Source organism: Canis lupus, chromosome 5 (genome assembly GCF_003254725.2).
Source record: "Canis lupus dingo isolate Sandy chromosome 5, ASM325472v2, whole genome shotgun sequence".
Taxonomy (NCBI): Eukaryota; Metazoa; Chordata; class Mammalia; order Carnivora; family Canidae; genus Canis; species Canis lupus.
The window spans coordinates 44,848,274-44,874,281 of record NC_064247.1 but is presented as its reverse complement, the minus strand read 5'-3'; the positions used below and the strand labels follow the sequence as shown (position 1 = coordinate 44,874,281).

The 26,008-nt window shown below is 36.0% G+C and overlaps 1 protein-coding gene across 5 annotated transcripts in view; it reads left to right on the top strand.

The window, feature by feature from the left end:
- LEPR (leptin receptor) overlaps window positions 1-26,008 on the top strand; it is a 93,799-nt gene that overhangs the window by 19,905 nt on the left and 47,886 nt on the right. For all 5 annotated transcript variants that reach the window (XM_025427997.3, XM_025427999.3, XM_025428000.3 and 2 more), the window contains 3 exons: window positions 3,052-3,111; window positions 6,631-6,960; window positions 9,134-9,257. In XM_025427997.3, the coding sequence (XP_025283782.1) occupies window positions 3,072-3,111; window positions 6,631-6,960; window positions 9,134-9,257 (494 nt within the window). In that variant the 5' untranslated portion in view covers window positions 3,052-3,071. The remainder of the gene's footprint in view (window positions 1-3,051; window positions 3,112-6,630; window positions 6,961-9,133; window positions 9,258-26,008) is intronic.

Sequence of the window (26,008 nt, the reverse complement as noted above, 5' to 3'; positions counted from 1 at the left end):
AGTTCAGAGGGGCAATAGAGATCCAGGACCTTGTAGTTCTGTGCAGGACTCAGGCTTTTACTTAGAATGAAAAGGAGAGTACTGCAGTGTTTTGGGCAAGACAGACATGATCTAGCCCACTCTGGCTGCTGCACTGAATAGAATGAACTGGAGAGTAAGGGCTGGAGCAGGGAGATCAGTTAGGAGGCTCTTCTGACTGTCTAGGGAAGAGATAATGGTGACTTAGAATAGGATATTGGTAGTGGAGGGGTTGAGAAACTTTTGAGCTTTGACGTTCCCATGAAACTCTGGTACTGTTAGGATATTCATGAGGCTATTACCTGTTTTGAAGTTACTGAGACAAAATTTCTTTTCTGTTTTTAGTGTCAGGATTATTTGAATATTTCCCCAACCTTTTGGTTTCATTTTATTTTAAAAGTACTCTGAATTTATAATTGGACAATTTGACATAAGGAAGTAAAAAGGAAATTAATAGTCCATCTTTACAAAGTGAATTCAAATTAATGGCATTTTGTATATTACACATGTTTTGGTCATCTTACCATTAGTTTTCACTTTGCTTAATTTTTTCCCTCACAGCTTAAAAATTTCTCTCCCTTTCTTTTTGATAGTATTTGTATTTTCATAAACCCCCTTATGTATTCCTTTCTGCTACAATGGAGGGTCATATAAATATTTGTCTCATTGAGTCTATGTAGGACCACATTTCACACTCTCTTCAAGGTTACGTCTATGCCCTTTTCATTTTTGTGATTGTTTCTCTGCTATGTAAGAGTGAAACCTGCCTGCAAGAATTCAAACCATAAGAATAGTTGGTGTTTGCGTGGAACATTAAATAAAAGAATACTTGTCTTATATAAGCAAAAACAACTGATCTATTTGGTCATTTGACTCAGCAGATTAGTTGAGTTAAAACTGAGTCAAACCAATTGTTGGACTGAATTACTTGTCACAGTTGATTCATTCAAAAACACTTAGTCTAATGAAATATTTTATCTATGACACATCCTGATTATGAAACTTACACTTAGGTTTATTTTATAAGACTTTTAAAAGAGTTTTTATTTAAATTCTAGTTACTTAACATACAGTGTAATATTAGTTTCAAATGTAGAATGGAGTGATTCAACACTTCCATACAACAACCAGTGCTCATACAACCAGTGTACCTCTTAATCCCCATCACTTATTTTATACATCCCCCCCACTGACCTCCCCTTATGAGAAAATTTTGTATCAGAACTAGGTAGCATAAAGAATTTTGTGTCAGAAACAGATATCAAAAAATTCATATCATTAAATAATGAAGATTTCAAAGACTGAACTGATTTTTTAGAAATCCTAAAGAAACATTGTGATACCAGTATATAAAGAACCAAACTTCTGATGAGAAACCGAGAGGGTGAAGAACAAATTGCCAGACTACAAAATGTTTATACTCATACATTTTCTTCCTGAGTGTTAAGTTGTCAACTAAACAAACATGTTTTTCTGTTTACTTATCACATGGTACCAGTTCTCAGATATGACTTATAGTACATATTTCTCACTTAATATTATATAATATTCTTTGTGGTAAAGCTGTGACTTCTGTTTTAAAATAAAATCGCTCAGAATCGTAGGAAGCTCTGAAAGGGATTGTAGAGCTCATCTACCAGGGGGATTTGTATGTGAGGAACTTGAGGTCTAGAGCATTCAAATCCCGAGTCCTATAGCTGATTAATTGAAGAGTCTAGATTGACACTTCAAGACTTCTGACACCTAATTCAGAGTTTTTTTTTTTTGTTTTTTTTTTTTTTTTTTTTTTTTACCTCAGATTAACTTTTGCGTAGTGACCTGAATCCCCAATCTGAGATAACAAAAAACACTGGAACAACAAAAGCCTTTAGGGTTTCATTACAGATTGGAGCCCAATATATTAAAATTATGCTACCATTCTAATTCATGGTGTACTAGTACAAATAATCTTATTCATGATGAATTTTAAATTGAGTCGACTTCATGGGAAAGCTGGTCTCTTAGAGCTCCCTATCATTTGGATATATTAAGCCATCAGCCTTTCCTTAGATTACTCTGATAACTCTCCAATGTGAATATTACTGCATCTGCAAATAAACAGTGGGGGTTTCCAAAAGCATACGGGAAAGTTTCCTCCTCTTCCTTAGAAATAAATATACAATCATTACCTATACTATAACTGTTTGGCTTTGTAATATCACAGTAAAGATAAAGGCTTTAGAAAATAAAGAGAAATTTAAGAACTGAATATGAGGATCCCTGGGTGGCTCAGCAGTTTAGCGCCTGCCTTTGGCCCAGGGCATGATCCTGGAGACCCGGAATCGAGTGCCACATCGGGCTCTCTGCATGGGGCCTGCTTCTCCCTCTGCCTGTGTCTCTGCCTCTCTCTCTGTGTGTTTCATGAATAAATAAATAAAAATCTTTAAAAAATTAAAAAACCCTGAATATGAAAAAAATTAATCTTAGATTGTACATATTTAATCAACATTATGAATACTCTGTTGAGTTAAAAATTCGGTCTTATCTTATGATGCCTGTCCCGGTTTGTAATGGCATGAAGGAACATTAAAACTTTTTTGAGGGCAGCCCAGGTGGCTCAGTGGTTTAGCGCCACCTTCAGCTCAGGGCATGATCCTGGAGACCCTGGATTGAGTCCCATGTCAGGCTGCCTGCATGGAGCCTGCTTCTCCCTCTGCCTGTGTCTCTGCCTCCCTCTCTCTCTCTCTGTCTCTCATGAATAAATAAATAAAATCTTAAAAAAACTTTTTTTGAATATGCCATATGTGAATATGTGGTTTATATCTTAACTGTGTAAGATAGTGTGTACACAGGACTAAACCTATAATGTATAGTTGTACTTTAACATGAGATACTTCTCTCATATTGATGCAGAGTATTATAGAGGTTTAAAATTTAAAGACTTATTCATAATCCTTTTCATTTTATATTTTCCCAGACAGCTTGTATAGATGTCAGTTGTTTTTTTGTGTGTGTGCGTGTGTGTGTATTTGTTTTGGATGTACTATTTTTCAGGTCTACTTCTCTGAAGTAAGATGACTTGTCAAAAATTCTGTGTGGCTTTGTTACATTGGGGTAAGTAATTTGCTTTGTAAATGTTCATGTATAAGAGATTTTGCCCTTAGAGATGTGCTGTTTCTTTTATTGGTTAGCAGAATTTTCCTTGTCTACAGTTAGGAATTCTCATGCTCATGATTAAAAACGCAAATCAAACAAAAGTGTTAAGTGTGAAAATGAAAACCCTTCCCAATCTCCTGGGAACAACCTGATGTGTAGCTTTCCAGAACTATAACACACAGAAACACACGCAATTCGTATCTATGGTTGCAAAAATAGAATTGGTCTATACACATTGTTCTGTGTTTTTCTGCTTAATAGTTTTTCAATTTATCATGATGGCTTTTTTTTTTTTTACTGAGTACTTACTGATACATTTATTCATTTAATGGTCGCATAACAATGAACTGTATGAATATGCCTTAATTTATTAATCTATTTGACCAACTCCCCATTGATAGACATTTCTTTTTCTGTAACAAATAATTGAAATCCATATACATCTATCTTTATATATTTGGGAGAATAGTCCTGTTGATTAATTATTAAGGAGGAAGTTCTATGTTAAATAGTATGCGCATTTAAAAATTTGATAGGTACTGTGAAATCTTCTCCACAAAGCTTGGTACTATTTGCAGTACTAACACAAATATATGAATGCTATCCGATTGCATTTCTGTCAAAGATGTATATTATCATTCTTTTACCTCTTTGCCCTATCAGATAAGGCAAACATGACATCTCATTTCAGTTTTATTTATTTGATTATTTGTGAGGTTGAGCACTGTTTATTGACCATTTATATTTCTTAGGAGATTTTCTAAACCATATACTTTGATCATTTTGTTGTTGTATTTTATCATAGTGAGTTTTAGAAATTTCTAAAATGTACCTGATATTTAGTTCTGTATTAGTCCGGATTCTCCAGGAAACAGAATCAGTAGGATTTAGAGACAGGGAGAGAGAGAGACAGAGAGACAGAGAGAAACAGAGAGAGGGAGAGAGAGAAGATTTATTATAAGGACGTCGCTCACAAGATTGTGGAGGTGAAAAAGTCCCATGATGTGCAGTTGGTAGGCTGGATACCCAGGAGACCTGATGTTTTAGTTTGAATCTGAAGAAAAGGAAAGGAAAGGAAAGTCCAAAGGAAAGAAAAGACTGATATTAATGTTAAGGTCATCCACAACGTCCTCACAGATACACAAAAACTAATGTTTGACCAAATGAGCGAATGTTCCATGGACTTAGACAAGTTGACACATAACCTTGATCATCATAAGCCCTTAACAATTTATTATGTTTTACAAATTTTTTCTTCCTGCCCATTGTCTGTTATTTAACTTTGTTTTCTTTTATAGTACAGAACATTTATGTACGCACACCAACACCTTTACACATGTGTAGAAATAAGATATAGTGACACTTAAATGTTTTAATTTTAATTTAGTAAATGTAGCAGCATTAAATTACAAATGTATATATAGATATCAGATTGGTAGTAAAGCTTTAAATTTCTATATCAAGAAGCAATTTACTTGGTGATAATATTTAAAACATATGGCTATGACACAAAATAATGGATTTATTCTCACATGGAAGGGAGATGCTGTTTTAAGTGCTATTCCATATTATAACTCTGGTACACAATGACAAGTATAATGCTATAAGGGGATATTATCAAGGAATGGTGTTTACATTGAAAATTTCCATCTTGAATACCACTAGAAGAAGAATTAAGTGTGTACTAGACTTCTTCCTACCCATTGCAGGAATATATCCTCAAGAGAAAGCTTACAGAGGTTTTTTAAAATGTCATTATTTTAACTACTGTGAACCATAGCATGCTTGTTTGAAATTAGTCACCCAGTGCCAATGACTTTTGAGCATACTATTCTCACTTGTTTCTTACTGCATTCTAAAGATACTCTGATTTAAAAAACCCTCAAATCATCTAATTTAGGTTATGTTTCAAGTTTTTAAAATTAAAACAGGTTATTTTTAACAAAAATATTTTTAACAAAACCGATTTATTTTTAACAAAACCCATTTTATCTGGCAATCATATTGGGAGATAATGCAGCTGTCCACCTCTGGGTCACCTAATTCTAAGCATCTCCTTGGCTAATCCAATTTGAAAGTACTCTTAGGAGCTTCTCTACAAGTCTTCCTTGTTCTGAATACTGTTCTTTCTTCTTGTAGGCATCTATATCTATGTCTGTGACATTTGTTGTTACATTTAAAATTTCAAATACTTTGAGGGTTTTAGGCTCATTTCAGTTCAGAGGACTGAATCTTCCATGTACACCTAGAAAATGTGCTTTTAATTAATACCAACAAATATTCATAGTTTTGCAAAACCCAAGAAATAACCTATTTTTATTGAGATGTTATAATTTCAGAAGCATATGTTAGAAAGATGAAGTCCAAAGGAACACAACTGTAATGAAGAGTCACTTTTAGTGATATTATGATACCTAATTGTTATCAGTGTGGGCAAAATAATATTAGTTGTGTTAGTCACGTTTGATTTAATTTTTGCATCTGGTACATTTTTACGTTAGTTTATTTTTATGGAAAAGTTTAGAAATCAAGCTTTAACAGTCATTACTTACATATTTAGGTATTTTTACATATATTACTTTTATAATTTAAAACATTTTTTGTGAATTATTTTCAATTGCTATTTTCTTAAATTTACTCTAATTCTTCAAAATTATCATTCCATGCAAATACATGCTAAATTCTCAGAATTCTCATTCTACGTTGGTTTGTATATGAGGCAACACACTGTTGAATAGTATGAGTAGCTTGAAAAGAAAGAATTATTGAGAATTATTATTTTATTTTCAAACAATTACTTATTAAAAACCAACTACCACTTTTGAGAATTTTTTGGGGTACGAGATTATATAATTATTCTTAATTTTTACATGTCTAAAAAGTGAAAATTGTCTGTAATAAGCAATAGAATTTTCCTGTCATTGTATATTGATTCTTGGAGAGTGCATTAAGCACATGTCTTATACAGTGTCATATATCTAAGGATCATGGGCAGATTCAAGAGATCATCCAACTGTATTGATGTTGAAGAAAAACCCTTTCTAAAAGCTCTCATCGTGCTAAAATATTGGTATTATTTCTTTAAGAAATATTAAAACAATACTTTAATATTTGTTTATAAAATTGCACATCTAGATATTTCCACTTTTACTGAAAGTTTATTAGAATAATCTTTTTTAGAAAAAGTAATTGCTATATTTTTATTTAAAATATAAACATAGAATGCTAGATTAATGAGGAAAATGAAGCATGAATTTTCAAAAAGAAGTGTTAAAGAGTAAGGTTTTTCTCCATAAATTAATGGATCCTTTCAAGTATAACACATTGTGTAATAGAAGCTCTGCATTATGCACAGATTGAGCACTTAGAAAGGTAAATAATTACTGTTGAGTACACATGGCTTAATCTTAGCTACTTCCTATTTACGTCTTAGTCAAAATGATTGTTTTTCTATGTATCTGTTTAATATCCCAACAGAATTCATTTATTTGACAACTGCATTTAACTTGGCATATCCAATTACTCCCTGGAGATTTAAGTTGTCTTGCATGCCACCAAATACAACCTATGACTTCCTTTTGCCTGCTGGAATCTCAAGGAACACTTCCAATTTGAATGAACATTATGAGGCAGTTGTTGAAGCTAAATTAAATTCAAGTAGTACCTACATTTCTAATTTATCTTCCAAAACAACTTTCCACTGTTGCTTTTGGAGCAAGGAAGATAAAAACTGTTCTGTCCATGCAGACAACATGGAAGGGAAGGCATTTGTTTCAACAGTGAATTCTTTAGTTTTTCAACAAATAGGTAAGTATTTTAATGTTCCAAGCATTAGCTATTATTTAACTATTTTAAACAAAATGTTTTCATTCTCTGAATCCTGTATGAAATAGATATCATATGGATGGGATTCTTAACACATATCATCATTTTATGTTAGTAATAAAGTTATTATTATAAACCAATGAGCCCTGAATTATTTTACGTCTTATAAAAATGCAATGAGGGAACTCTTTTAAATCCATTTCTTGTAATCTTCTGAATTTGCTTTAAAATAGAAAAAGCACATCTTATTTTGTTGGATAGATAAAATATTCAAAACATGAATATTGGGGTGCCTGGGTAGCTCTCGGTTAAGCATCTGCCTTCACCTTGGGTCATGATCCCAGGGTCCTGAGATTGAGCCAGGATCAGTAGGGTGTCTGCTTCTCTCTCTTCCCTTACCCCTCCCTCATCCTTGGCTCGTGTTCTCTCTCTCTCTTTCTCTCTCTCTCCCTTTCCCTCTCTCAATAAATAAAATCTTAAAAAATTCAACTGTTGAATTAATTAAATTTTAAAGTACTTATAAATAATATTTGTCCAAGCAAGAAATCTCTCTTTAGCCAATTATGTACTTTAAATCAAGAGGATTTTGCTGTTTAAGTATATTGCATACTGAATGTAGCTAGTGCCATTAATAATTCTGTATCTGGAAATCAAAACCACAAAATCATTCCCAAGCCTTCTGGAAAAGCTAATGGAGCAGTCAATTGATTCAATAATACAAAGAGACCTACAGTATGAAAATAAAGGCACACATAAATATGGCACTCCTATAAAGGGTTAATCAGAATTTCTCAATCTCAACATTAACATTTTGGCCCAGACAATTCTTGATTATGGGGGGTTATTATGTGCATTGTAGGATGTTTAGCAATATCCCTGGCTTCTACCTACTAGATGCCAGTAGCTCCTTCCCCAAAACGTTATCTCCAAACATTACCATGCTCCTGAGGGTCAAACTGCCCTTGGTTGAGCATTACTAATTAGATGGAAGAAATACTCCAATTTATTGAAATTCAGCTTGGGGATAAGAATAAAGCATAAATACATAATTAGAGTTTTAAAACAAGTTAGTAGTAGTAACTCCTAGTGTCTCCAACTGAGTCTATGGCCATTAATCAATAAAATTCATTTAATTTTAAGTGAGTTTTTTAATTTGTAGGGGAACTTAACTTGGCCTTCAGCAATTATTAAATATACCAAGAGTGAACTTAAGGCAGGGTCTTCGTGATGAGTTTTGAAATGATCAAAAATGTTAGTACTTTGTTCAGTTTTCAAGAGGAATGATTATGATGCTATAGATTTAAATTTTACACATAAAACTTACATAACTAGCCACTTCTTAATGATTTTAAGTTTTTGTAACTGAAAGTGAGGGATTATGTGATAGTTACTGAAGATTTCAGCTGATTATTCTACCAAGCATGCTGTTTACTTCATAAGAGGGGGGCACTTGATGGAATGAGCATTGGGTGTTATGCTATATGTTGGCAAATTGAACTCCAATAAAAAAAAATACAAAAAAAAAAAAAAAAGAGCTCAACAGTTTTGTAAAATCCCTACCAGCTAGAAATCCTCAGGTTTGGGGAAATATGTTAGTGTTGTCTTAAGTTAGTCATTATTTGTAGTTGTTGCTATTCTTGCCTTTTAAATTACAAATCACCAGTAATTTATTATCAGGTGTGTTTTTCCATGCACAGTGAAGTAAACTTGCATCAGTTATATTTGGGGCCAATAATAATACAATAGCAAGAATTTAAGATATGAATCATATAGTTCACATCTGAATCACTGCCTTTATTGCTAAAGCAGATACATAAAAATCACTCCACATTTACTTGTACCTTGATATTGAATATGTTCTTTTCTGTTGGAAAGCAAGCATGTGACTTTTGAGGCCTTTGTCCTCCTTAAGTAGTTCAAGATTTAAAAAAAAAGTGTGAGACTTTACTTCTTTTACTTTACCAAAAAGAAACTAGGGGCCTAAGGGCCTAGGTGACTTGGACAGATACATACCACTGGTTAGAGCTGGCTCTTTTTCTCTCGGAATAGGCAGTGGAAGTTGTGTCTGAACACTGGTAAATTTAATTTAGTTCTCCTCTTTCACTGAGTTGTTCAGAATGTTTTTCAGATTTAATATAGTTTATTTTTAATTCAGGTGCAAACTGGAACATACAGTGCTGGATGAAAGAGGACTTGAAATTATTCATCTGTTATATGGAGTCATTATTTAAGAATCCTTTCAAGACCTATGACCTTAAGGTCCATCTTTTATATGTTTTGTAAGTACCAAATAAATTAATTTGGAAATTTCTACAACCCCATTTTTTTTAAATGCAAGACCTTCCATATATAGAAGTGGATTATGAAAACTCTCCTATCCCTACATTTCATTTTGTATATATGTACATTTCTAGAAGGCAGTTTTATATAGTTTTTCATGCAATATTCATCTCTATTAGGTTTCTCTTTGCTCCTCCTGTTGATTATTTTTATTGTTTTGTTGATTAAGGTAGCAAGACACCGCAGTTATGGATGGGCATATATTCTGAAAGAAATATGAACTCAACTCAGGGGTCTTAGATATTTGAGTGGAGGAGAAAGCTTGTTATGCATTTCTTTTTCATGGAATTTTTTTTCATGTTTGATGATTTTGTTAGCTTAAAAATATAAGTGCTTGATATTTGCGCTAGCTAGAGAGCCAAGATGGAAGTTTTCATAGCCATACACTCACAATTCCAGCTAATACATCATTCAAGTTTTCTAATAACTCCAGTGATAATACATATATTTCCATGTGAATTTTAGCTCTTTAAAATTTTTTCTAATTTCTTCTTTTATGTGATGCTTAAGGAGAAAGAGACTCATTTCCCTCAGTTCTGTAGTTATTGAGATCATACCATTAAGGAGTGATGTGCTAGAAACTGCCCATATAAACATGAGTCAAGATAGAAGGTAGAATGGTGGTTACCAGGGACTAGGGGTAGGAGTAATGGGGAGTTCTTGTTTAAATATGTATAGAGTTTTAGTTTGGGAAGGTGAGAAGTGTTCTGAAGTTAGATGGTGGTGATGATTACCCAACAACATGAAAGTACTACTGTCACTGAGCTGTACACTCAAAATGGTAAATTTTATGTTACGTGTATTTTAAATAAAATAATTAAATTAATTATATATTTAAATACATTTTAAATTAAAATAATATTTAAAGGAAGCAAATATATTAAAAAAGAATAGTTATGATCTCTGCCTTGAAGGCATCACAGGCTAGTTAGTGATGGGGGCAGATATGCACATAGCTTCAGTTTTAGTGGTTACTATTGTATGTTAGGTAGGTACGTGAAGCTATGGGAGCGCAAGGTTATTGGGAAGCCTTAGGTGGGGATGTCTGGTGCAGCTGAATTCTAGATGACTCTGGAAGCCCCTCCTAGCTCCTCCTTTGTACAATTCTCATTATGGTCAGAGTCCTAAATGGAACTATTTGATTGGTGAGAATGTGCCCCTAGCTGCCAGTATTTGTGCTGTATGAAATACTAGATTTTCCAGACAAATTCTGGGCAGCAGGAAACCTAGATACATGTTCACAACAGAAATGACTGAGCTGTGTATCTCTAGAGGCTCACAAAGTAGCTGAGGTTGTAAAGTGGGAAAGATTAGAGTAGTAATTAGTAATGTATGGCCAAGGGTGGACATTTAAAGGATAGGAAAAGAAGAAGCTTGTTTCTAGTCTATAGATAATGACCCAGCAGAGAGAGAAAGTCTGAAGATAGGTAGAAGAGGACTCTTTGAAGGTCTATGATAGAGTGAATATTTAAAAAAGCAAGTTCCAGAAAAAGAGCACAGTTGGAAGGTTGGCCTTAAAATGAAGGAGGCTCACTTTGACTTTGATGAGGAAAGAAAGGAAGTACTCTTTTGGGTGGAGATATATTTGAAGTTTGGAGCAGGACGTTTCCTGCTTTATTGAGAAAAATAGATTTTAGCTCAGAGAAAAGAATTCATTTGCAATGTAGCACATTCCTATGATGACCTAAATATTTTGGATGGTGATCAGAAACTTGCTGGGTGCCTATTCAAGAAAATTTCAAACGTTATCGGCAAGCTAGGGCAATGTGCTTGGTGTTAAAGCTCTGTGACTATGTATAAGGATTTAAATTTTATTATGTATAGATTACAGTTATGTCTTGAGGTCTGCATTTTCAGAAAAGATACGCGTGAACATATCAGAACAGTACAAAATTACATAGTAACTTAGCTAGAACTGAGAATTTTCACTTCACTTCACTTGACTACACAAGTAGCCATTGGTCTATTCATCTAAAGGGTCAGAACCAGAAAAATGAGAAAATTATGATAAATTAACTAGATTTTTCAACTTTCTCATATGATGAATTTAGCAGATTCTTTGACCTGCTTTTTATTTTTATTGTTTTTTTTTTCTTTCTTTCTTTCTTTCTTTCTTTCTTTCTTTCTTTCTTTCTTTCTTTCTTCTTTCTTTCTTTTTAGACAAGGAGGGGCGTGGGGTAGGGACAGAGGGAGAGAGAGAATCTTAAGCAGGCTCCATGCCTAGTGGGGAGCCTGACTCAGGGCTCCATCCCACTACTCTGAGATCATGACTTGCACCAAAATCAAGAGTTAGGAACTTAGCTGACTGAGCCATCCAGGTACCCCAACCTGCTTTTATTTTGAACTCAGGTTTCTAAAAATATATCAGTACAGGAAAACTTATCATAATTGCATACAATTTGAGAAAGTTTGTGGGTTTTTTTCCTTTTTAAGAATTTTTTACCACATTAATTGTTCTCTTCTTTGTATGATTTGGTTAAATTGTCCATTTTTACCAATTGTTACATACTGTTTCTGTCTTGAATTCTGTTGTGTACATCTTTGGGCACTGTATCTCCAAATAATTTAAATAAGACTTTTCAGATCAGGAAGAAGAGATGGTCAGTATAATGGACAATTCCCTCCTTTCCATGAGAGGGAAAATGCATAAAGGTAGTTACTGTAAGAAGAGTTTTTAATCAAAATCCCCTTCTCTAGACATTAGAGAATTCTTGAGGCAATCTTTTAAATGCTTCCATGTGTAAATAAGTATTTTTTAAAGGAACTAACACCTAATGTTTATAAGGGATTTAATGCCCTATACATATGTCCCTTAAGGGAAAGCATTGTTTGAGCTCAGATATTAATGTTTGTCAGAGAATCCAAAGGAGAGATACCATAGAAATGTGCTACTTTGGAACTGCTTTAGGGCATTTTATCTTTGACCTGGAAGAGAAATCCTTTTCTTCCATTGTGAGATGTCTCCTGTGTGTACCAGCCCCTGAGCTGAGTGTGGGGAACCATGTTGAACCACTCAGACACAGCCCTTGTCCTCCTGGAGCTAACAGTAAAGACAAAGAATATAACAAAGTTTGAAAATGCTGTGATGTAATGAACACAGAGACTTGTGAAAGCATATACAGAGTATTAGAAGTATCTGCCTGGATTACAAGGGGTCAGGGAATGAGCCAGGTTGAGTGAGGAGTATTTGCAAAGTCCCACAGTCATATCTGGACATTTGAGGTTATAAAAAGTTAAGTATGCTTGGGTTATAAAGCTGGGGAATCGTGAGAAATCAAGGTGGATGAATAACTAAGAGTCATCCAAGGAGTTTGCACTCTTGTAACTGCTAACATCTAGTTTACTTTGTCTCTTTACTATTACCCCCTCCGCATTCTTGGTGATTTCCATATTCATTTGGATGATCTTCAATTTCTTGAAGGCTTTACTTTCCTTGTTCTTGTTTCTTCACTCTGCCTAGTTCACCCATTTTCATGGCCCTCCTCTAGACCTTGTCACTACTGGTAAGAATGCTGTCTGTAATTTCAGTTTCAGGGATCCCACTCTTTGACCATCTCCCCCTCTTCCTCACTTTAGGCTTATTCCCTCTATTACCTCACCCTCAGAAATAATTCCCCATGTTTCTCGGCTCTGTCTCCTGAGTTTCTTTTTCATGAAAGACAGAGGTATCTCTGCTGCAGCAGGGTGAGGGGGAGGAGCAGGAGTTCTCAGCATGCTTCCATCAGCACAATTTTGGGAGTCCAGTGGCTTTGATTCATTCTGTACCCGTTCAGTCTGAGCTAGCCACATTCTCTCACAAGACAACACAGCCTCCTGTGAATCTCATGGGGGTTTACCCCTTTAGATAAAAGCCCACAGATCTTTTAGAGATAAGCCCTTCTTTGCCTTCTCTTTGATCTTTGCTTGGGAGCCATTTCCTAGAGGTGCCATCTTTGCCATCTGGAGAGGCTGGGCATCTCACCACTCTCAAGACGTGTTTTCTTTTGTTTGACAGTCCTTTGCTCAGTGGTCTATCTCTTCTTGTGGCAAGAAGAAAACAAGGGGCACCTTCACCACCTACTTGGCAGTCTGCTGCAGCAGATCCACCAGTTCGGGAGATATATTTCCTGCTGCCCAGGGAACTGTAGATGTGTGGCTTAGCTTTCTGCCAATATGTAAGACTCTCTTTCCTCCAAGATCCAGTCTGTGTTCCTCACTTGCTTGTGTGCCCTCACTGGTAGTGTCCTCAAACTCCACATTTCCACTCACAGTCTATTCAAGGCAGTTGAGGCTTTCTTTATCATGCTTCTCCAATTGTTCCAGCTTCTGTCGTCACCAGACTCTAGGGCCACTCCCACATTTGCAGGTGTATTTTTTTTTTAAGATTTTATTTACTTATTCATGAGAGACACACAGAGAGAGAGGCAGAGACACAGGCAGAGGGAGGAGCAGGCTCCATGCAGGGAGCTTGATGTGGGACTTGATCCTGGAACCCCGGGATCATGCCCTGAGCCAAAGGCAGACGCTCAAGCTCAACCGCTGAGCCACCCAGGTGTCTCTGCAGGTGTATTTCTATGGCAGCATCCCATTTCCAGGTACCAATATCTGCCTTGGTTCTCTGTGCTATATAATAAGCTACCCCAAGTTTAGTGGCTTCTAACAACAATCATTTATCATCTCACAGGCCCTGTGGGTCAGGAATCTAGGAGCAGATTAGCTGCCACTTGCCTTAATGTCTTTCACAAGGTTCTTCCCAGGCTGGGACTGGAGGTCTCCTTCAGTTCCTTGTCTGTGGATTTCTCCATAGAATACCTTACAACATGGCAGCTGGCTTCCCTGAGAGGGAGCCGAAGACGCTCCCCAATGACCTTGCTTTTGATTTGCAGCAGGAAATTAGGGGGAGGTTAGCTTCTCTTATAATTGCTTTTCTCACTGACATCTACGCCTGCTCACATCAGTGCCCATGCAGTTTCTTTTCTCTTCTTTAATCATGGATGAGTTCTCTGGGTTCCAATCTAAAGTGAATCCTTTCTCATGTGTTTTTAGTCCCATCCCCTGTAGCTTACTCAAGGATTTTGCTTTTGCAATGATCTCTCTTTCTTATATCATCAAGTTTTCCTCTCAGCTGATAAACATGCTGTAGTAACTCCTATTTAAGACATAGATCACACATTCCATCAAGTAACCACCCCATTCCACTGCTTCCTTTAAAGAAAACCAAGTTTTGAACTGTTTGAATATATTAGATTTTCAGAAGCTAATATATAAAGTCAAAAGTGGTTTCTGGTTATGAGGGAATAATACAGTCTGGGATTACTCTTCTGACTCTTCTGTCATAAATAACCAGAGAACGTGATAAAATGTGGGAAACATCTGTTTCAAGCTACAGGACAAAAGCAGAACAGAACTGTGATACCTAAGGAAACAAAGTGAATCCTGAATTACTCAGATTTGCTGGACTAAAGGCAATATCCAGAACCTGGCACAGGGCTGGGAAACTCTAGTAGAACCCAGTGATAATGCTGGATCAAGGAGACAGAAATAGAAATTCAGAGAGCCTAAGGAGGCTTGAGTTTGTGAGGCAGAGGACTTGAAGCAGGGAGTATGCAGAATTAGTACTGGGGTCCCCTTCACTCTTTGACTGATTACTAATCTGTCCCATGATGTTGAGTAAGAAACACTGAGTTGAGTAAGAACCACTAGGAAGAGAATGATCACCAGGAACTGTAAGCTAAACAATTCTCAAAAGTTACATAGGACCAGGAATAATTAAAGTTTCCACCAAGCAGATTGGAGATATTTGTTGAATATCAAATGACAGTCAGTAAAAACCTCATTATAGCCACATTTTAAAAGTGAGGCCAAATTAGCCTTAGTAGCCTTAAGGCTACTGTATCTCCAAAAGAACTTCTAAGAAGCTTGAAAGGTTCAAACTGGTGCCCAGATAACTTACCTGACTGCCAGAACAAAATCCAACATTCTTTAAAGTAAAACAATACAGTCCAACACTCGAAAATGTCATATTCATAATGTCTGACATCTAGTAAAAAATGGTGACACACATGAAAGAACAGGAAAATACAGCCCCTAGCCAGGAGGAAAAGAAACATCAATCCATAGAAATAGGTCCAGAAATGAGAGGGATAATAAAATTAGCAGGCAAGGGTGGCTATTACAATGTTCCACATGCTCAGGGATATAAAGGAAAACATGAATAAAATGAGAAGAGAAATTGGTAATATAGAAAAGAACTGACTATAATTTTAGAGAAGAAAAATACATTATTTGTAAAGTAAACAAAAGTACCCAATATAAATTAGAACATTTTAGGGCTAGTATCATTAGTGTGTAGAGGCCACAGTGCTGTCTCTGTGAGAAGTACATTTTCCATTCTCTTTCCTTCCTTTATTTTCTTCCTTCCTCTTCCCATCCTCCTTCCCTCCTCCTCCTTCCTTCTTTCCCGACCAGATGGACTTGTGGATTCTTTATTTTATGGGCTATAATCAGTTGCTATCATTCAAAAAAAATTTTTTTTATTATTTATTCATGATAGTCATAGAGAGAGGAGAGAGAGGCAGAGACACAGGCAGAGGGAGAAGCGGGCTCCATGCCGGGAGCCTGACGCGGGACTCGATCCCGGGACTCCAGGATCGCGCCCTGGGCCAAAGGCAGGCGCTAAACCGCTGAGCCACCCAGGGATCCCCTCATTTTTAATTTTATTGTTCAAATTGCCCCATATTTAGCCATTGGGAACTTATTCACTGGCCTCTATGTCCTTTTGATGTGTCCCATCCTTTTTTTCTTTTTTGAGAATTTCCTTACTCTCTAGTACTACAAGACATTTCGGACACAATACACACATGATATGTATGTATCATATCCACAAATCTATATTTCTATATCTCTGTATAGACATATATTAAAAGCATGTATTCTTACTAATATCCTCCATTTTAAAAAATATTTATTTATTTATTTATTTATTTGAGAGAGATTGAGAGTGGGGAAGAGGAGCAGAGGGAGAGAGAGAATCTCAAGCAGACTCTCTGCTTGAACAAGGAACCTGATGCTGGCCCCCATCTCAGGACACTGAGATCATGACCTGAGCAAAACCAAGTTGTTATTCATGACCTCAGCTCAACCAGCTGAGCTACCCAGGCACCCATAATGTCTCCCATTATAGTCCAAAAACCATAGGATCCATTCCAGCTTTCCTTTTTTTCTTCCTTTCTTCCCTCTTTTCTCCCCTCTCCTCCTCTCCTTCCTCTTTATCCTTCTCCTTCCCTTTCCCTCTTTCTTTTTTCTCTATTTTCCCAGCAGTAAGAAATCTGGCTTCCACTTCCCACAATTTATAACCCATTTGCTTAGTCCTAGAATACATGTAAAGTAGTTTTGGAATTGCTAACTTACACCACTGTGAAAAACAAGGGTACTAGCTAGAGTACAATATTTCCTTTTTTTAAATCTTTTTTTTTTTAAAGATTTTGTTTATTTATTTATTTATTTATCATTCATTCATTCATTCATTCATGAGAGATACAGAGAAAGAGGCAGAGACACAGACAGAGGGAGAAGCAGGCTCCCTGTGGGGATCCCCATGCGGGACTCCATCCTAGGACCCTGGCATCATGCCCTGAGTCAAGGGCAGATGCTCAACTGCTGAGCCACTCAGGTGCCCCTGAGTACAATATTTCTTGTACACTCATTTTGCCTTTGCTAAAGCTGAAGGTTACGTGATCAAAATACTATGTCCCAAAGTTAATTAAGATATTCCCTCCTCCTCTACCCCTGTGGTTATATTGTTAACTTGATAGATACTAAGATTCATTTGTTTAGTTAGCATTCTTCTTTTCCTTTTCTTTTTTTTTCTTTTCCTTTTCTTTTTCCTTTTCTCCCTTTCATCTTTGTTGATTTTTCATTTGTTTGGTAATATCTTATATCTGAAGAGTACTTTGAGTTTTATAAAATGCTTCTTAAGCTTGTCTCCTTGATGAGATTTATCTAGTCATTACTTTTCACTTGGGCCTGATTCATAAGATCTGGAGTGGAGCCAGTAGTTTGCATTTTTATCAAGTTCCAGAGGATGTTGATGCTACTGGTTTGGGGCTAACGCTTGGAGAATCAATCTATGGCTCCTACTGAAAACAGGTTCCTTAGCTCCAGACCAACTGAATTCTCCATGGAGAGTCTAGGACTCTATTTTTAACAAGGCTCCAGGTGATTCTGATGATGAGACTAGTCTGTAACACTAATTTGGTCTTTGAGCTTTGGGGGATTGGTAAAGTAGACTTTTTGGGTAACAAAATTTATTTATTTAAAATAAATGACTTGATCAAATGATATACAAAAGTAATACTGTTCTAAACAATTCCTATGTACACATTTGTCCACCCTAGTTTGCTCTCAGTTTATGTCACAGTCAGGACCTTGGGTGGCATCCATTTGATGTTATTCTTGTAATAATTTAGCATAGATCTTTGCTTAGAGAAGTTTTAATATATTCATAGAAAAATAATTCTGGGAACAAATAATTTGACTGAAGGTCAGAGGATAGAATGTGCTCTCTCTATAAACCACTGTGGCTATCAAAAATGAAATTTTGGTACTAAATATATATCTTACTTCTGACCAGAAAATAGCCCATATGATGAAATTTGCAAAGAAGCCAAATTTAAAATTTGAGAAGTCTTTTTTTTTTGGTTTTGTTTTTACTATTTTCACTTTTAAGTAAAGTTTGTTCACATACAGAGAAATTAATAATTGTGGCACTGAATTAGTGTGTGTTGGCAAGGCATAAGATACTTTGCTGCATAAAAATTTTTCAAGCATTTTGGAAATTCTTTTTTTTTTTTTAAAGATTTTATTTATTTATTCATGAGAGACACACACAGAAAGGCAGAGACATAGGCAGAGGGAGAAGTGAGCTCCCCCTGGGGAGCTTGACGTGAGACTCGATCCCGGGGCTCCAGAATCACAACCTGTACCAAAGGCAGAAGCTCAACCAATGAGCCAAATGAGCCACCCAGCTGTCCCAATTTCAGAAATTCTTAAGTTTGGTTTAAGTCAATGTCTCTCCTTATTTTAAAAGTTTGATTACCATTTTAATCCTTATGCTTTAAATTATCAAAATTTAGAGTAGTTGTTTGATGTTTACAAATACTTCAAACTTCTTTTAGAAGATGAAAGTAGTTCTTAGGCTGACTTTGACAAATAACGAGGCTTGTGTATTCCAGTTTCCACACAAACTGAAAAGATTATGCTCTCATAAATATGAGAAATATCTAATATTTTCTTCAAGGAAAAAGTAATTTGAAATAATCCTCTAATTCTTTAAAGTTCTGATTTATAGAAATGTTAAGGTGCTTCAGATTATAGTTGTTTTTTAGTTGTGGCCACTAAGGAATTAATCCCCTACATAAAATAATAAAATGGCAGCAGTAACAGTGTCTTGTGATAATAAGACACCTTGGGTATAATGAAATGAGCAATGAACATGGAAGCACAAGACATCAGACAAGTTTAAGGACTACATTGTCTCTGAGCCTCACTTTCTCACTTAGAAAGTAGGTGATATTAGTTCCCTCATAAGGTAGTTTGAAAAATTAAATTAGTGATTCTCAGGGTGTTTGTGTAAATTGTAAATATGCTATAAAATGAAATATGATGATATATTTAATATGGATTCTGTATTTTTTGCCCATTGAGTTCCCACCAGTAGGGAGTACAAAATGTTTCTGGCCAATAGCTGGGATTGAAAATTTTTTCTTTTTCTTTTTTTTTTTTTTTAAGTGAAAATTTTTTCTTTAAGGGTCAGATAGCAAATATTTTAGACTTTTCAGGCCAAACTCTCTTTCGTACAACCTTGTAGTCATAGTTAATATGTAAATGAATAAGCATAACTATGTTTATGGACACTGAAATTTGAATATTATGTAATTATCATGTAGGGACATTCTTCCTTTTTTTAAAAAACCATTGGTAATGTAAGAAACCATTCTTAGCTCACAGGCTGTACAAAAACAGGTATATTTGGCCTGTGGGCTGTAGTTTCCTTACCCCTGTGAAGGATATTTGAATATTAGTTTTAGATTGATTATTAGTTTCATAATGGGTTATCTGTTGGGGTGCCTTGGGAAATTTCTAAATGGATATGCTTTAAAAAAACAAATAATGAATTACTAAAATAAACATATAAATTACATATAATCATGATTATGAATATATACTATATATTTTCTTTGTATATGTTGAAATTATAAAGAAGTTAACAAGGAGATTGATTAAACAGAGCACACAACAGTGAAGTAATAGAGAAACGAGGTAGTTAATCTAATTGGTAATCAGCCCAATTCTACAATTATCCAGTCTATTTAGAAAAAATGAGGGGATCCTTGGGTGGCTCAGCGGTTTAGTGTCTGCCTTCAGCCTGGGGTGTGATCCTGGGGGCCAGGGATCGAGTCCCACATCGGGCTCCCTGCATGGAGCCTGCTTCTCCCTCTGGCTGTGTCTCTGCCTTTCTGTCTCTCTCTGTGTCTCTCATGAATAAATAAATAAAATCTTTTAAAAAAATGGAATTGGCAAGACCATCTATAGTAAGACAGTGCAATTCTAACCTTTCTTTTTTTAAAAAAATTTATTTATTTATTCATGAGAGGCGGGGGTTGGGGGGCAGAGACACAGGCAAGAGGGAGAAGCAGGCTCCATGCAGGGAGCCTGATGTGGGATTCAATCCTGGTACTCCAGAATCATGCCTTGGGCCGAAGGTAGACGCTCAACCACTGAGCCACCCAGATGTCCCTAACCTTTCTTTTTAAAAAAGAAAAATATCACTAAATTTTCTGTCCTTTAAAAAGTGTCAGTCAAGAACGATGTGCTTATTTTCTATTTAGTTCTATTTTTACTATAAAATTTGGGAGTTCTTCAAAGTATAACACCATACAAGCATATTTCTGACATAAAATACCACAATTTTTTCAATTTGTTCCATAATCTTTTGATAAAAGCCTTTAATATTTGAAAAACACCTAAAAGGCATAATGTGGTTTTTTAAAAAAATAACATTTCATTGGCTTTGTTTAAAGATTTAAATAAAATTGAAAGTGCTAAGTCATTCCAACGCTAATTCCAAATGGTATTTTATGGATCTATAGCACTTTAAAGTTTTCAAAAATACTTTTATGTAATTGTCTTTGATATTTATAACAGCCTTATAAAGATGATGCAGGAATTTTTCTCTGCTTTGTTGATTGTGGAAACCATGGCTCACAAAAAAGAACTTACCTGTCTAATGGTCTTATGGCTCATAAATAAACAGAAGGACTTGATTTTAAGTGTTGGTGTTAATTTACTGTGCTTCCTACAATAATATTATTCCCTATTACAGTGCCCAGTAGACTGCTTTACACGTTAAAAGGCCTATAAATGTTATTTCTTGATTGTTTTCTTTTAGGACTAAGGTAATACTGAAGTCTATCTCAGGAAACTTGAAAATCTATCTTAACTCACATTTAATACTAGTGGTGTATGTATGAAAGATTTGGATCCATTTCTTTCATGTTGTATTGATATCTCAATTCTCAGATATATGCTATTTAGCAGTTTCTAAAGCAATGCTTTCTCCATAGTAATTTTTAATTAGTATATTTAGCACTTACAGTATTTCTGAAGGCAGTGATCATATCTAAGTATTAATACTCTCTTCGCATCCCCACATTCTTTAAAAAAGATGGAGTGGTTTAGATAGAAGGCAGCAGGTGTTTTTGGACAGAATGGGATAGCTTAAGCAAGACAGGGAAATATTAATTACCCCTGTCCACCACCCCCCACCCCGAACTTCCACCTTAGAGGTTTTTTTTTTTGTTGTTGTTGTTTTAAAATTTTATTTATTTATTAGAGAGAGAACAAGCTGGAGGGAGAGCAAAAGAGAATCTGAAGCAGACTCTGCACAGAGCCCGATACGGGACTTGATCCCAAGATCCCAAGATCATGACCTGAGCTGAGACCAAGAGTTGGCAGCTTAACCAGCTGAGCCACCCAAGGGCTCCCACCTTAAAGTCTTTTTTACTTACACCTAGATTTAGACTCTCAAGGCAACCAGGCTGATTAAAAAAACTAACACTAATAAATCAGAAATAACAACTCTGTGTCTTTGTTGCATGCCATTATTCTTTCTGCCTTGAGATAGGTAACTCAACCCAACTAGTTACAGTCACCCACTTACAATGGTTTGATTTATGACAATGATATGAAAGCAATACTCATTCAGTAGAGTTTTTAATTTTGATCTTTTCCCAGGCTGGTGATATGTAGCCCCTCTTGATGTTGGGCAGTGGCAGTTCCTAGTCAGCCACATGACCATGAGGGTAAACAACTGATACACTTAAAACCATCCTCTCTCTCTCTCTCTCTCTCTCTCTCTCTCTCTCAATGTCTCCTTTAACTCTTGTATGCTATTCAGTAAATTACATGAGATGTTCAACATTTTATTACAAGATGGGTTTTGTGTTAGATGATTTTGCCCAACTGTAGGCTAGTGTAAATGTTCTGGGCATGTTTAAGGTAGGCTGGGCTAAGCTATGACATTTGGTAGGTTAGGTGTATTAAATGCATTTCAACTTGGGATATTTCCAGTTTACAATGAGTTTATCAGGAGGTAACCCATCATAAGTCAATGAAAAACTGTACAGTTACCTTTAAAAAAAAGATTTTATTTATTTATTTGATAGAGAGAGATAGAGATAATGAGAGAGAGCGCACAAGCGGGGCAGGGGGTGGTTGTTGCAGAGAGGGAGAAGTAGGCTCCCGACTAAGCAAGGAGCATGAAGCGGGGCTGGATCCCAAGGACCCCAGGATAATGACCTGAGGTGAAGGTAGACTTTTAACCAACTGAGCCAACCAGCCACCCCTGCAATTACTTTTTAAGGTTAGTTCACTCATTTGTAGGTTTACAGTGATAGGCAAAGTATTGCTTAAAAAGTTTTTCTTAAATTTTCTTTTTTTGAGTAAACAACTGTATTTACATAAAATTAATAGACAATAAACTGTATATATTTACACAGTTTTTTTAATTTATTTTTTATTGGTGTTCAATTTACTAACATACAGAATAACCCCCAGTGCCCGTCACCCATTCACTCCCACCCCCCGCCCTCCTCCCCTTCTACCACCCCTAGTTCGTTTCCCAGAGTTAGCAGTCTTTATGTTCTGTCTCCCTTTCTGATATTGCCCACACATTTCTTCTCCCTTCCCTTATATTCCCTTTCACTATTATTTATATTCCCCAAATGAATGAGAACATATAATGTTTGTCCTTCTCCGACTGACTTACTTCACTCAGCATAATACCCTCCAGTTCCATCCACGTTGAAGCAAATGGTGGGTATTTGTCATTTCTAATAGCTGAGTAATATTCCATTGTATACATAAACCACATCTTCTTTATCCATTCATCATTCGTTGGACACCGAGGCTCCTTCCACAGTTTGGCTATCGTGGCCATTGCTGCTATAAACATCGGGGTGCAGGTGTCCCGGCGTTTCATTGCTTTTGTATCTTTGGGGTAAATCCCCAACCAGTGCAATTGCTGGGTCGTAGGGCAGGTATATTTTTAACTGTTTGAGGAACCTCCACACAGTTTTCCAGAGTGGCTGCACCAGTTCACATTCCCACCAACAGTGTAAGAGGGTTCCCTTTTCTCCGCATCCTCTCCAACATTTGTTGTTTCCTGCCTTGTTAATTTTCCCCATTCTCATTGGTGTGAGGTGGTATCTCATTGTAGTTTTGATTTGTATTTCCCTGATGGCAAGTGATGCAGAGCATTTTCTCATATGCATGTTGGCCATGTCTATGTCTTCCTCTGTGCAATAACCAGGGAGGAAATTGAAGCAGTCATCAAAAACCTCCCAAGACACAAGAGTCCAGGGCCAGATGGCTTCCCAGGGGAATTTTACAGTTTTATTATATATTTAAGGTTTAAACTTGGTAAGTTTTGGTATGTGAAATCACTCATAAAATCGTCAACCCTAATAAAGAAAATGAATATACTACCAATCACAGAATTGCTTACTGCCCCTTTGTAACACCATCCACCGCCTGTATCTGTGGCACCCTACCACTCTCATCACCCTCCATTGTCCCCAAGTAATGAATGATCTGCATTGTTACCCAGGTTACTTGGTATTTTATAGAATTTTATATAAATGTGATCATACAGTACTTTTGTCATGCTTTCATACAGCACGATTATTTTCAGATTCATTAATATTGTGTGCATCCACTAGTAGTTCATTCCTTTCCTTTTTGATATATTTTTTTATTGGAGTTCGATTTGCCAACATATAGCATAACAACCAGTGCCCATCCCGTCAAGTGCCCCCCCTCAGTGCCTGTCACCCAGTCACCCCATCCCACCGCCCACCTCCCTTTCCACCACCCCTTGTTCGTTTCCCAGAGTTAGGTGTCTCTCATGTTTTGTCACCCTCTCTGATATTTCCCGCTTATTTTCTCTCCTTTCCCCTTTATTCCCTTTCACTATTTTTTATCTTCCCCAAATGAATGAGACCATATAATGTTTGTCCTTCTCTGATTGACTTACTTCACTCAGCATAATACCCTCCAGGTCCCTCCACATCGAAGCAAATGGTGGGTATTTGTCATGTCTACTAGCTGAGTAATATTCCAGTGTATACATAGACCACATCTCCTTTATCTATTTATCTTTTGATGGACACTGAGGCTCCTTCCACAGTTTGGCTATTGTGGCCATTGCTGCTATAAACATCGGGGTGCAGGTGTCCCGGCGTTTCACTGCATCTGTATCTTTGGGGTAAATCCCCAGCAGTGCAATTGCTGGGTCGTAGGGTAGTTCTATTTTTAACTCTTTGAGGAACGTCCACACAGTTTTCCAGAGTGGCTGCACCAGTTCACATTCCCACCAACAGTGCAAGAGGGTTCCCTTTTCTCCACATCCTCTCCAACATTTGTTGTTTCCTGTCTTGTTAATTTTTATCATTCTCACCGGTGTGAGGTGGTATCTCATTGTGGTTTTGATTTGTATTTTCCTGATGGCCAGTGATGCAGAGCATTTTCTCACGTGCTTGTTGGCCATGTCTATGTCTTCTTTGGTGAAATTTCTGTTCATGTCTTTTGCTCATGTCATTATTGGATTGTTTCTTTGCTGTTGAATTGAATAAGTTCTTTATTGATCTTGGATACTAGCCGTTTATCTGATACGTCATTTGCAAATATCTTCTCCCATTCTGTAGGTTGTCTTTTAGTTTTGTTGACTGTTTCAGTTCATTCCTTTCCATTGTGAAGTAGCATTCCATTATATGGATATGCCACAATTTGTTTATCCATTCACCTGTTGATAGACATTTGAGTCACTTACCATTTTTGGCTGTTACAAATAAAGCTGCTGTAAGTCTCTGTGTTCGTTTGTGCATGAGTCTCTGAAAGGACATAGGCTTTCATTTCTCTTGGATGAATACCTGAGATAGAATGTGTAAATCCTATGATAGGTGTAATTTTAACAACTTAAGAAATTACTAAACTGTTTTTACAAAGTGGTACCATTTTACATTCCCACTGGCAGTGCATTAGAGTTCTAATTTCTTCACTTCCATTAATTAACTTCTGAAATTTTAGCCATTCTAAAAGGTGGATAGTGGTATCATTGTGGTCTTAATTTGCATTTCCTAAATGACTAATGATCTTGGGCTTCTTTTCACATGCTTATTTTCATGTGTTTATCTTCTATGGCTGAGTGCATGGTGAAATCTTCGCCTGTTTTTTAATTGTATTGTTTTATTGAGTTTTGAGCATTCTTTATATCTTCTGAAGACAAGTACTTTATCAGATAAATAATTGGGAAATATATTCTTTCAGTATATGGCTTGTCTTTTTGTTGCTCCATAGTGTCTTTCTTTCAAAAAATAGAGTTTTCAATCTTGGTAAGAGTCCAGTTTATCAATTTGTTCTTTTATGGATCATGGTTTTGGTGTTGCATCTAAGGAAATGTTACCTTACTCAAGGTCACACATTTTTGTCCCCATGTTCTTGAAGTTTTATGGCTTTAGGTTTCTCGTTTGAACTGATGATCCATTTTGAATTAATTTTTGAATCTGGTGTGAGTATGGATTGAAATTTGTTTTGTTTTGCATATAGATATCCCATTGTTCAGCACAACTTAATGAGAAGATTACCATTTCTTCACAGAGAGAAAGCTCTGTATCCCTGTAGAAAGCTGGTTGCCCATATAGGTGTTGGTCTCTATTCTGTTCCATTAATCTGTTTTTCTGTCTTTATACCAATACTCTGTTAGCTTGATCATTGTGGTTCTTTAGCTATAACCCCTTGTTTTATTATTTTAACAATTGCTTTAGGATTTATGATATAGGTTTTTAACTTATTATAATCTAACTGATGTACCTTTAAGTAATTTTATATCAATTAATGTATAGTATGAGAACATTAAAACTGCATGCTTACATTATGTCTCTTGCCCCCAAACTGGGAGCCAGTGTCATACATTTTACTTCTACCTGTGTTATAAACTCTACACTACATGGTATTATTTTTGCTTTAAGCAGTCAGTAACTATTTACCCTTTTAAAGCTATTTTCAGTTCTTTGTATAGAATCAGACTTCCATCTGCTACCATTTCCTTTTTGTATGATTGACTGTCTTTGGCATTTTTTTTATAATGCAGACC